General features: G+C 53.1%; 3 protein-coding genes across 3 annotated transcripts; all 3 read left to right on the plus strand.

Annotated features, from left to right (window-relative positions):
* The first annotated feature begins 2 nt into the window (after positions 1-2).
* On the plus strand, positions 3-3,398 carry Lcat (lecithin-cholesterol acyltransferase). Its single transcript, XM_052167139.1, has 6 exons — positions 3-271; positions 1,026-1,182; positions 1,260-1,375; positions 1,473-1,568; positions 1,653-1,877; positions 2,806-3,398. Exons 1-6 carry the CDS (start codon positions 118-120, stop codon positions 3,378-3,380), a joined length of 1,323 nt encoding a protein of 440 aa, XP_052023099.1. The 5' UTR covers positions 3-117; the 3' UTR covers positions 3,381-3,398.
* Positions 3,399-4,721: 1,323 nt separating this feature from the next.
* Psmb10 (proteasome 20S subunit beta 10) lies at positions 4,722-7,166 on the plus strand. The gene is made up of 8 exons (XM_052167140.1): positions 4,722-4,871; positions 5,066-5,153; positions 5,240-5,337; positions 5,449-5,589; positions 5,843-5,958; positions 6,068-6,126; positions 6,700-6,851; positions 6,987-7,166. The coding sequence occupies exons 1-8, from the start codon at positions 4,816-4,818 to the stop codon at positions 7,096-7,098; spliced, it is 822 nt and encodes a 273-aa protein (XP_052023100.1). The 5' UTR covers positions 4,722-4,815; the 3' UTR covers positions 7,099-7,166.
* A 1,835-nt stretch (positions 7,167-9,001) lies between these two features.
* On the plus strand, positions 9,002-10,963 carry Ctrl (chymotrypsin like). Its single transcript, XM_052167141.1, has 7 exons — positions 9,002-9,113; positions 9,660-9,763; positions 9,853-9,932; positions 10,042-10,123; positions 10,279-10,459; positions 10,534-10,667; positions 10,751-10,963. Exons 1-7 carry the CDS (start codon positions 9,062-9,064, stop codon positions 10,910-10,912), a joined length of 795 nt encoding a protein of 264 aa, XP_052023101.1. The 5' UTR covers positions 9,002-9,061; the 3' UTR covers positions 10,913-10,963.
* The last annotated feature ends 151 nt before the right edge of the window (positions 10,964-11,114 follow it).

The following is an 11,114-nucleotide window of genomic DNA, read 5'->3' on the forward strand; positions in this document are numbered from 1 at the left end:
TCCTGGCCACCCCCATTGGCGGTCTGTCCCTCCCACTGGCCCTGGGGCCCCTCCCATCCCCACTCCAGATAAGACCAGCCCAGGACTGCCTCATCTGGCAGTAGGCACTGGGCTGTAATGGGGCTGCCTGGCTCTCCATGGCAGTGGGTGCTGCTGCTGCTGGGGCTACTGCTCCCTCCTGCCACCTCCTTCTGGCTCCTCAATGTGCTCTTCCCCCCGCACACCACGCCCAAGGCTGAATTCAGTAACCACACACGGCCTGTCATCCTCGGTAAGCCCCCACTAGGCCCCTGATACATCAAGCGAGACCCTGGGGAGCCTGGGTCCTAAGCCTGACAACAGCAGATGCTGTCAAGGTTTGCTTAGCCCACCATGAGCCCTCATGCCTGACTTGGTGTGGGGACGGACCAAAGGCTTGTTCCCCAGAGACATCGCTTCTTTTTCCTTCACACTGTTCTGTCTCCAAGTTGTCTTCTCCGGGGCTTTGGGGTTGGGGTGGTGGTCAGCGAATGGGAATAGAGTTGCCTGAGGCCTTGGCCAAGGTGCTGCAAGCCATCACCAGCACTAGATACACTGGATCCTGGGTTAAGCACCACTACTTCCTTGGCATCTATCTTACCAAGAAGAAGATACCCAGCCAGATACCTAAATATCCCAGGCAGGACAGCAGGAGAGATCCAGAAAGGCCTGCCCCCCGCCCCCGTCCAAGGCCCGGCCCCTGTCCCCCCCTTACCTATTTGTTCTTCCCTTGGACTTTGGCAATAATCGAAAGCCAGGCTGGATGTTTGTTTGGAGGGAGCAGGGGTCACTGGCCTTGGTTCCTGGAACCTTCCGTGCCTGAAGGGAACCTGGAATCTCCGGTACCGGTGGGACAGTGGGAATGGAGCCCGAGAAAGGACCCATGTCGTTAGAACCTTGGCGGCATAGGAGAGGAAGGGGTGGGCTTTTTTTGGTGGTAGGGTCGGCGGGGGGGGGGGGGGTTGGAGAGAAGCTTAGAAGTTCAGAACAAAAGCTGGTGCCCACAGTGCCCGGCTGCATGGGGAATCGGCTAGAAGCCAAGCTGGATAAACCCGATGTGGTGAACTGGCTGTGCTACCGTAAGACGGAGGACTTCTTCACCATCTGGCTGGATATCAACATGTTTCTCCCCCTCGGGGTGGACTGCTGGATTGATAATACCAGGTATGTCCCATGTGCTCTACCCAGTCCCTACATGTTGACCCTTGGCTGCTGGCTGCTAAATGTCCCACGGTCCCCAGGGTTGTCTACAACCGTAGCTCTGGGCACATGTCCAATGCCCCTGGTGTGCAGATCCGAGTCCCTGGCTTTGGCAAGACCTATTCTGTTGAGTACTTGGATGACAGCAAGCTCGCAGGTGTGTGTACCCGGGAAAGGCAGGGGCTCTTCTTGGCCATCGGGCTAGCCTGCAGGCGTAATGGACAGAGTCCCCCTCTGTTTCTGCCTCCCTACAGGCTACCTGCACACACTGGTGCAGAATCTGGTTAACAATGGATATGTGCGGGATGAGACAGTGCGGGCCGCACCCTATGACTGGCGTCTGGGGCCCAGTGAGTGTTTGCAGGTGACGGGCTGGGGCCATGACAGGTGATCCCAGACCTTAACTACCCTGACCTCTATCTACCCATCTCCAGGCCATCAGGATGAATACTACCAGAAGCTGGCTGGACTGGTAGAGGAGATGTATGCTACTTATGGGAAGCCTGTCTTCCTCATCGGGCATAGCCTTGGCTGCCTGCATGTGCTCCATTTCTTACTGCGTCAGCCTCAGTCCTGGAAGGACCACTTCATTGATGGTTTCATCTCTCTCGGGGCTCCATGGGGTGGCTCCATCAAGCCCATGCGGGTCCTGGCCTCAGGTGAGGAGCCTCCTGATCACGGTCACTTGTCAGTGTGGGGTGACATGGAGCAGATCACAGAGCTCTAGCTGTCACCCCAGCTTCTGCTCAGGGTTGCCGGGGGATAGTGTCTGTGGGGGGCACACCTGCCATCCATTAGCTCCTTGAGAGCAGGACCATTTGCAGCACCATTTGGACATCTCCTTCCAGAGCCTTTGAGTGCTGATGGAGGAAGCCAATCCCGGGCGTCTGTCAACCCCTGATTTGTTCCTTGTAGCCCTAAGTGCTGTACACGATGGTTTTTAGCTACATTTTACCTCCCAGAGCCCCTGGGCCCAGGAATCTGTTCCATTGAGGACATGATCTACCATAGCAGGGCCAAACCTAGGGCTCCTTATTGCTCCTTTCTTGAGCCGTAGCCGCAGGGACCCTGCCTAATACAGCTACCACTGAACACCACTGTATGCTGGGCGCAGCGAGGGTCAGCCTTCACTGTGACGTTTACAGTCTGGTGAGTGATCCACCAGACTGTGTGACTGAATATAAAACGGACACCATCTAAACATCAAAAAATGCAATCCTGTGCAACATAGGCAGAGGGCCCAAGGAAGAACAGCCAGTGCACACACACACACACACACACACACACGCTTGTGTACATACACAGCGCACACACATGCGCGCCCGCGTATACACACACACACACACACACATTATTCTCTTACACACTGTTTGAGGCCTTGTCTTACCTGTTTGAGCCGTGTCCCACCCTCACAGCCTCTTTTGTTAAGTAAGCACATTGAGGACCTAACTGAACACCAGGCCTGCTCTCCTCGGTGTCTTGAAATCAAGGTCAGGATGCGGCAGAAACAAGGTCGAGTGCTTCACTGAGGTGAACGGTGGACCTGGCCCAGTCCCCTGTCCCACCTTGTCCTACCCTGTCCTACAGGTGACAACCAGGGCATCCCGATCATGTCCAACATAAAGCTGAGAGAGGAGCAGCGCATAACCACGACGTCCCCCTGGATGTTTCCAGCCCACCAGGTGTGGCCTGAAGACCACGTGTTCATCTCCACGCCAGACTTCAACTACACGGGCCAAGACTTTGAGCGCTTCTTTGCAGATCTGCATTTTGAAGATGGCTGGCACATGTTTCTGCAGTCTCGTGACCTACTGGCAGGCCTCCCAGCTCCTGGTGTAGAAGTATATTGTCTCTACGGTGTGGGCATACCCACACCCCACACCTACATCTATGACCACAACTTCCCCTACAAAGACCCGGTGGCTACCCTCTATGAAGATGGGGATGACACCGTAGCTACGCGGAGCACTGAGCTCTGTGGCCAGTGGCAGGGCCGCCAATCACAGCCTGTGTACTTGCTGCCTATGAACGGGACAGATCATCTCAACATGGTCTTCAGCAATAAGACGCTGGAACATATCAATGCCATCCTACTGGGTGCCTACCGCCATGGCACTCCTGAGTCCCCTGCTGCCAGCCTAGGTCCCCCACCCCCCGAATAAAGACCTAGCTGTTATTAAGTCCAGTGTGTTACGAGTTGAGGGGAAGGCACTTACTTCTAGGATCCCTAGATCCATGCATCATCACCCGGCTGACTGAAGCTTCATCTGGTCCAGGACTTAGGGGAGCACGAGGTACAACAGGCTTTGATAAGGTCTCAGATTGGACTGACTTTGAGTAGTGTAAATAGATTTCCATTGTCCTGGTTGAGCTGCTCAGAAAGCCTGCTCTGCGCCTTCCTTCTCAGGGCCCGTGCCAATATTCAGGTCTGGGTATAGCTGTTGCAATGGGGACACAGAGAAATAGGATTTGAAAGCTTCTTTTGAGTTCTGGTTGGATACAGAAATTTACAATACATCATGGTGGTATATGCCTTTAACTCAACACTTGGGAGGCAGAGGCAGGCAGATCTCTTGTATAGGCCACCCTGATACACACAGTTCCAGGACAGCCAAGACCACAGAGATCCTGTCTCAAAAACACAGACAAATAAATAGAACTTAAAATATGGTGGCTGGGGCTGGGGATTGTTAATGTAAGAGCTTGGATTTCATATCCAGCATTAAAAATAAAAGAGGCTGGAGAGATGATTCAGCATCTATTGAAAAAAAGCTATTTTTCCAGAGGACCCTGGTTCAATTCCCAGCACCCACATGGCCGCTCAAAACCAACTCCAGTTTTAGGGGATCTGACACCTTCACACAGACATGCAGGCAAAACACTAATGCACATAAAAGTAAGTCATAAAATTTAAAAAAAAAGTTAGGGCCAGGTGGTGGTACACACGCCTTTAATTGCTTCATCCAGGCCAACATTGTTCCGAGATGGACAAGGCTACGCTGAAAAGCCGTTTATCAACCCCCTCCTGCATTCTCCAAAAAAAAGTTGAGGATCTGAAGGAATGACAATTCATCTAAAGGTTTAATTTGGGACTTTAGAGAGATTGAGAGCTCAGAAGTTAAGAGCTTTTCTTGCACTTGGGTTTGATTCCCAATGCCCACTTGGTGGCTCAGTTCCAGGGAATCTGATGCCCTCTTCTGACCTTGGTGGGCAGCTGGCACGCACATGCCACACTCATACACACAACTAAGCCTGCAACTTATTTTTAAGGAGTTATGTGTGTGAGTGTTTGACCTGAATGTAGTGTGTGTGTGTGTGTGTGTGTGTGTGTGTGTCAGATGAAGATGGGAATAGAGAAACTAAGGTGCACAGAGGGCCCTAAGGTGCACAGAGGGCCCGGGCAAGGCTCTTCCTCAAACCACCTGAAATTAGAAGCAAAGATGAAAGTGAAAGAGAAGATGCACAAAGCAGCTTCGCTGAAAGCGAAAGTAGGAAGTGTCCTAAAAAGTCCCACAGAAGCCACGACAGACGCCTCTGCTCCCCTGGCTGATCCACACTTCGGGACCCCTGCGTCTCAGTTGGCCTTCCTGCCCCGAGATGCTAAAGCAGGCAGTGGAACACAGAGGAGGCTTCTCTTTCGAGAACTGCCAGAGGTGAAGGGGGAGTGGAGTTCTAGTCTAGAGCTGCTGGTGCCTTGTTTTATTGGTGGAGTTGGGGAAACCCTATGTTGGGTGACCAAATAGGGGCTTAAGCCAGGAGATGAGGAAAGTAGAGATGGGTTTGGGGACCGATTCAAGGACCCTCCCTAGATGCAGAACTGAAACGTGAGTCACCCCAATGTTTCCAGGAATGCGTCCTTGGAACGCATCCTTTCGGGCCTTCGGATCCCTCATGCACGCAAGACCGGGACGACCATCGCGGGGCTTGTGTTCCGAGTAAGCGGGGTGATAGCGCTGGAAGGCTAGAAGGGTCACCACTGCGGAGATCAGGTGGGCATTAAGGCTGGGCTCTTCCTCTGCAGGATGGAGTCATCCTGGGCGCGGACACGCGGGCCACTAACGATTCGGTTGTGGCGGACAAAAGCTGCGAGAAGATCCACTTCATTGCCCCTAAAATCTAGTCAGTATGCCCCGGGTCAGCCCCCATATTCAAACATAAGCTGCACTGTCGCTCACGTCCTACTTGGTCCCCGCACGTCCCTGCCCACATCCATCATCCCCTTTCCCTTAGCTGCTGTGGGGCTGGAGTAGCTGCGGACACTGAGATGACCACGCGGATGGCAGCTTCCAAAATGGAACTACATGCGCTGTCCACGGGCCGTGAGCCTCGGGTGGCCACGGTCACCCGTATCCTGCGCCAGACTCTCTTCCGGTGAGGAAGTGGGGCTAAAATGACCCCTAGAGGGGGTATCCGCAGGTGGGTGGAGTTGACAGAAGGTGGGACCGAAAAAAAAAAAGCGGAGCTAGGATTAGCTGGGAGACCGGAAGAAGACAGAGCAAGCTGAGTTCCGGAAGAGGCAACGTCCATCGTAGGACGCCAGGCCAAAGGAAGGGGTGGGGCTCAAAAGCAGTGTAATGGGCGGGGCCTGTCTCCAGCTGCTAGTAGCCCTGCCACTCCTCCACAGGTACCAAGGCCACGTGGGAGCATCATTGATCGTGGGCGGGGTTGATTTGCACGGACCGCAGCTCTACAGCGTGCACCCGCACGGTTCCTACAGCCGTCTGCCCTTTACTGCCCTGGGTGAGCCCCTCTACCCTTTTCACACGAATCCAACTTCTGCAACCCTACCTTCCAAGCTGTGTACCTCAGCAGCGAACAGCTGACTTCAGATGCCCCTTCCCACCTGCAGGCTCTGGTCAGGATGCAGCCGTGGCACTGTTAGAGGACCGGTTCCGGCCAAACATGACGGTGAGCGACTTCTGCCCCTTGCTTCATGCTCACTGGCGGGGAGTGCCGGGAAAACCCTGACCAAGTCTAGAAACAAGGAAGGCTTGTAAAGGTGTGAAGGTGACTACCGGGGAGGGACTGAGTAAAGTTAAAGAAGTGAGGGCCACTCAGTAGCCAAGCTTAGACCATAGAGAGAAGGGAAGCTCACAACCGAAGGAAGAGGTAAAGCCCGCTGGGGTTCTTTTTGCGGCTTGAGATCTGGACTTTGGAGTGGGATAGAAGTCGGTGACTATGTGCTTCAGAGATAACTAAGGCCCGGAGAGAAACTCCTGACGGAGTGTGGGAAGACGGCTGAAAGGGGGGCTATACTGTGTTAGCAACACTGAGAAGTCTGTGTAGGGGACTGTGGGTGGAGGGCACACAGTTTTGGGGTAGACGGGGTCAGAAGCCAAGGGGCTGGAATTTTGAATGGAGGAAGAGAAAGGAGATTGAGCTCACATAAATAGCAAATTGTCTAGACTTCAAGATTAACCGAGTCCCCAGGTTAGAGTGAGGTAACAGCAGGTCCATTCAACCTCATTCCCACGACCACAGCTGGAGGCTGCGCAAGAGCTGTTGGTGGAAGCCATCACCGCAGGGATCCTGGGTGACCTGGGCTCTGGAGGCAGTGTGGACGCCTGTGTGATCACTGCAGGGGGTGCCAAGCTGGTGAGAGCATTGAGCACACCCACAGAGCCTGTGCAGAGGTAGGAGCAAGGGAAGGGAGGGCTGGCTGTGTATGTGTGTGTGTGTGTTTGTGTGTGTGTGTGTGTGTGTGTGTGTGTGTGTCTGCCAGAACAGGATGGGCTGCATTCTAAAAGGCTGGCCCTCCTCCCTTCTAGAGCTGGCCATTACCACTTTGCTCCTGGAACCACACCTGTCCTGACCCAGGAAGTGAGACCCCTGACCCTGGAACTTCTCGAGGAAACTGTGCAGGCCATGGAGGTGGAATAAAGTGGCCTAAGATGTCGAGTTTGGAACAAGGGTGAATAAATCCAGGAAACACTGACACTTAAACAGAAGACTGTGGCTTTCTTTTTTTTTTTTTTTTGTTTTGTTTTGTTTTTTTATTTTGTTTTGGAGACAGGATTTCCCTGTATCGCCCTGGCTGTCCTCAAACTCACTCTGTAGACCAAGCTGCCTGCCTCTGCCTCCCAGAGTGCTGGGATTACAGGCGTGTGCCACCACTGCGCAGCGACTGTGGCTTTCTTGAGAGGAGTGGGCCATGCAGCTATATGAGCTTTGTGACTGAGGTAGCCATCTCAGGACTACAGACCCAGTTCCTGGCCTGAGGTCCTCTTCGCCATCACCTCAGGGATCTATCCATGAGGACTCCCAGAACTATAAGCTTTGGGGTGGAAGGCTATATCTTGTCATCCCCAAACCATAGTTCCATATGGTAGAAGCTTACCCCACCAATACCCTGTCTTGGAAGACCCCGGTGGACAACCCCCACTGTTAGCCTTTCCCTGCCTTATCAGTAACCACCTGTTTCCACCAGCTACCCTGGGTCCTTAGGAGGCTAAAATTCTGATGGAGCAACTGCTTCCTGACTCTTAAGGGCAAGTTCTCACCAAGCATCCTTCACCACCTACAGTTCCTCCTCTACTTACCTTAGATGATTGAGCTTGTGAAAAGCTGGGCCTTCTCTGTACATGTGGGACTGTGAGTTAGGGAGATGGACTCCGTTCTCTGGGCGGAAAGGGGTTGGGGACTGGGGAAAGATGACACAGCTAACGAGACCTTTGCTAATGTTTCAGAGCAAGGTTTCTTCACAGAGTGCCAGGCCCTCTGGGTGCTGGTAGGAACATCCTGCCCTCAGAGTAGCTTCCCCCCACTGGGGCTTCAGAACTGAAGAGGCACATTCTCTAGAGAGGTTCTCTTCCAGGCTGGGCATCCTTGGCCCCTGGTTGTGTGTTACCTCTAAGGCTTTAGTATGAAAAACCGCATATACGCTAGTAAAACTAAAGGACTTGTTTAGTAAACATCCACATGTCCACAAGCCTTTATAATTCATATTTTGTCATATCCGATCTTGTGTCTCTTTATTCCTTATTCAGCCATTCACCTGTTTCACATCTTAGACTGAGGTATTCTTGAGCCCATCAAAACCTTTGATACCCTAGAATAATTCAAGCCAGCTCACCTCTGTAACTGCACACAGAAATACCTTTTCTCCATCGGTTCAAGCTCAGCCTGGAACTCAATGACAAATGCGCCGTGCACAGATCTCGCCTGTGGCAATCTGAGGTCTAGAAACAGACTTTTACCACCAACTTCAACCCAGGGTCTCTCAGTCGCTGAGAGCTCACACTTACCAGGAACAGGTCTCGGCCAGATGTATGAGGTTTGCCTTGTGCTGGTAAGAGAATCATCAGCAGCCTCTCTGGGCAGACCTCTGACTCCCGTTACATACTGATGAGAAATCCAAGATGATGTCTGTTAGGATTCATAACCTGCCAGAACTTTCATCCCTGGCCTTTTTGGCAGAGGTTGGCCACATCTCATCATTCCCTCTACCAGGCATAACACCTCTCTCTATGTTCTGAACAGGCTTCTCTGGAAACCCAGTATTCCTGATAGCCCTGGGTAATTTCATACATCCCAACCACCAACCAGGTTGACACTTTAGACCTGATTCAGCTGTATGTCCTTGGTACCCAGTGGTCAACACTTGGGGTGGGAGGTGATTCAGAATCAATAGGAAGCCAAGTCTTGGGAAGGTGGAGGTGAGAACCTCACACCTGGGTACTTGATAATTCCAAGGACTTTGGCCTGAGAAGTCCTCCCCTAAAAGCAGGTGTGGGGCTATGCCAAGACCACACAGCTGGCCTTGTCTCAGGCCCAAGACTTCTGTCCCAAGGACAAGGATACCCATAAATAAAGCCAGGCCGTCTCAACATCATTCCTTTTCACAATGCTACTGCTCAGCCTGACCCTTAGCCTGGTCCTCCTTGGCTCCTCCTGGGGTAAGTGGGCTGGGACCGACCTTGACTGAACAACCTAGCACAGCTTAGCTGCCAGCTCCTGTTCAGGGGCCCAGACAAGGGACCAGCCCTGGCTAGAAGGGAACCAACAGTGTAAGCAAAGGCAGGAACCTTCAAGGCCAGGAGTAAGCCAGGGACTAATCCCACAAATGAGACCAGACTGGGTGCTTGGGCCAGACCTGATAACGCTCAGGAAAACATGTAAGATGCATACAGATTAACAAAGCCTCCGGCTGCATGGTAGACTGCTCAGGCCTAGAAAACTAGAGGGCAAGGAGATGATACCAGGAATTGGAGAGAAAAGTGGCCTGAAGACCATTAGGTTGGTGGATGTGACAGCGTGTGTAAGGACATGAAGGCTGGTAGGGTGGGGTAACCAAGATAGCTGTGCATGCCTAAACGGCACCCAAGGGAAGGGCTGGTGAGTAATCCTCCTGGACCCCTCTAGATCTGTAGCTTGGGGGCACCTTGAGAAAGATGCTAGGGGGAGGTAGGCCGGGAATGGATCCTCACCAGCCTTATCTTCAGGCTGTGGTGTTCCCGCCATCACGCCTGCACTGAGCTACAACCAGAGGATTGTCAACGGGGAGAATGCAGTGCCAGGCTCCTGGCCCTGGCAGGTGTCTCTCCAGGTACGTACCCGAGGGGTAGGTCGGGATCCTGGGTACCTTAGGCCTATGGGTAACTTAAGCCCACTCGTGTCTCTGACTTTTGACCCTAGGATAGCACTGGCTTCCACTTCTGTGGTGGTTCTCTCATCAGCCCGAACTGGGTGGTCACGGCTGCCCACTGCCAAGTCACGTGAGTGTATTCCACTTGTCCTGTCCAATTCATCTCTTCCACTTCCCCTCCCTTAGATGAAACCACTCTGAAACCACTTAGCAGCCACCCATCCCCATTATCCTTGCAGGCCTGGACGCCACTTTGTCATTTTGGGAGAATATGACAGATCTTCCAATGCTGAACCTGTGCAGGTGCTCTCTATCTCGAAGGTAAGTACTGGCTATGCATATAGAAGGGGAAAATGGACTGCAGGTGTTCTGCTTTGGACACAGAAATCCAGGCGTGCCCTGACCTACCCGCCTCGGCACGGACCTTGGTGCCTGTGCCCACTCCAGCTTTACACGGCTCTTGACTGGCTCCACAGGCTATCACACACCCTAACTGGAACCCCAGCACTCTGAACAATGACCTGACTCTCCTGAAACTTGCCTCGCCAGCCCGGTACACTGCACAAGTCTCACCTGTCTGCCTGGCTGCCACAAACGAGGCACTGCCTGCAGGCCTCACATGCGTTACCACTGGTTGGGGCCGAATCAGTGGAGTGGGTAAGAACTTGGGTAAGTGAGGGGAGACCAGGAAAGCATCCTGGGCCAGCCTGACCACCTCTCCTGGCCCACAGGCAACGTGACACCAGCACGCCTGCAGCAAGTAGTTCTACCCCTGGTCACTGTGAATCAGTGTCGGCAGTATTGGGGTTCACGCATTACTGATTCCATGATATGTGCAGGTGGTTCAGGCGCATCCTCATGTCAGGTAAGCACCCTGTCCTCTGCACTGCCCTGTGGTACACTTCCCCAAACTGCCATGCTGACTTCTCCCCTTGTCTTCCCTTGCAGGGTGACTCGGGGGGCCCTCTGGTCTGCCAGAAGGGAAACACCTGGGTGCTTATTGGTATTGTCTCCTGGGGCACCGAGAACTGCAACGTACAAGCACCAGCCATGTACACTCGGGTCAGCAAGTTCAACACCTGGATTAACCAAGTCATGGCCTACAACTAAACTGTCCACAGATCCTCTCCCCATCTCAATCCAATAAACGCACCAGCCTCAGTTTCTCTTGGGTACCCTCATCTTTTATCCTGGCATAGTGGGAAAGAAAGGCTCTTGAGGGTTCTACCCCTGGCTTGGACTTTGTCTTCTGGTATAGCAGCAGCTGTGGAGCCAAGATCTTCTACACTTATCAGCCCAGTGGCCCTTACTC

The sequence above is a fragment of the Apodemus sylvaticus genome, chromosome 21 (assembly GCF_947179515.1).
Source record: "Apodemus sylvaticus chromosome 21, mApoSyl1.1, whole genome shotgun sequence".
Lineage (NCBI taxonomy): Eukaryota > Metazoa > Chordata > Mammalia > Rodentia > Muridae > Apodemus > Apodemus sylvaticus.

Coding starts and splice junctions, on each gene's coding strand:
- Lcat (XM_052167139.1), top strand. CDS start 118: ATGGGGCTGCCTGGCTCTCCATGGCAGTGGGTGCTGCTGCTGCTGGGG. Junction 272..1,025: donor CACACGGCCTGTCATCCTCG/GTAAGCCCCCAC, acceptor TGGTGCCCACAG/TGCCCGGCTGCATGGGGAAT. Junction 1,878..2,805: donor CATGCGGGTCCTGGCCTCAG/GTGAGGAGCCTC, acceptor CCTGTCCTACAG/GTGACAACCAGGGCATCCCG.
- Psmb10 (XM_052167140.1), top strand. CDS start 4,816: ATGCTAAAGCAGGCAGTGGAACACAGAGGAGGCTTCTCTTTCGAGAAC. Junction 5,154..5,239: donor TCGCGGGGCTTGTGTTCCGA/GTAAGCGGGGTG, acceptor CTTCCTCTGCAG/GATGGAGTCATCCTGGGCGC. Junction 5,338..5,448: donor TTCATTGCCCCTAAAATCTA/GTCAGTATGCCC, acceptor CCTTTCCCTTAG/CTGCTGTGGGGCTGGAGTAG.
- Ctrl (XM_052167141.1), top strand. CDS start 9,062: ATGCTACTGCTCAGCCTGACCCTTAGCCTGGTCCTCCTTGGCTCCTCC. Junction 9,114..9,659: donor CCTCCTTGGCTCCTCCTGGG/GTAAGTGGGCTG, acceptor CCTTATCTTCAG/GCTGTGGTGTTCCCGCCATC. Junction 10,668..10,750: donor CAGGCGCATCCTCATGTCAG/GTAAGCACCCTG, acceptor CTTCCCTTGCAG/GGTGACTCGGGGGGCCCTCT.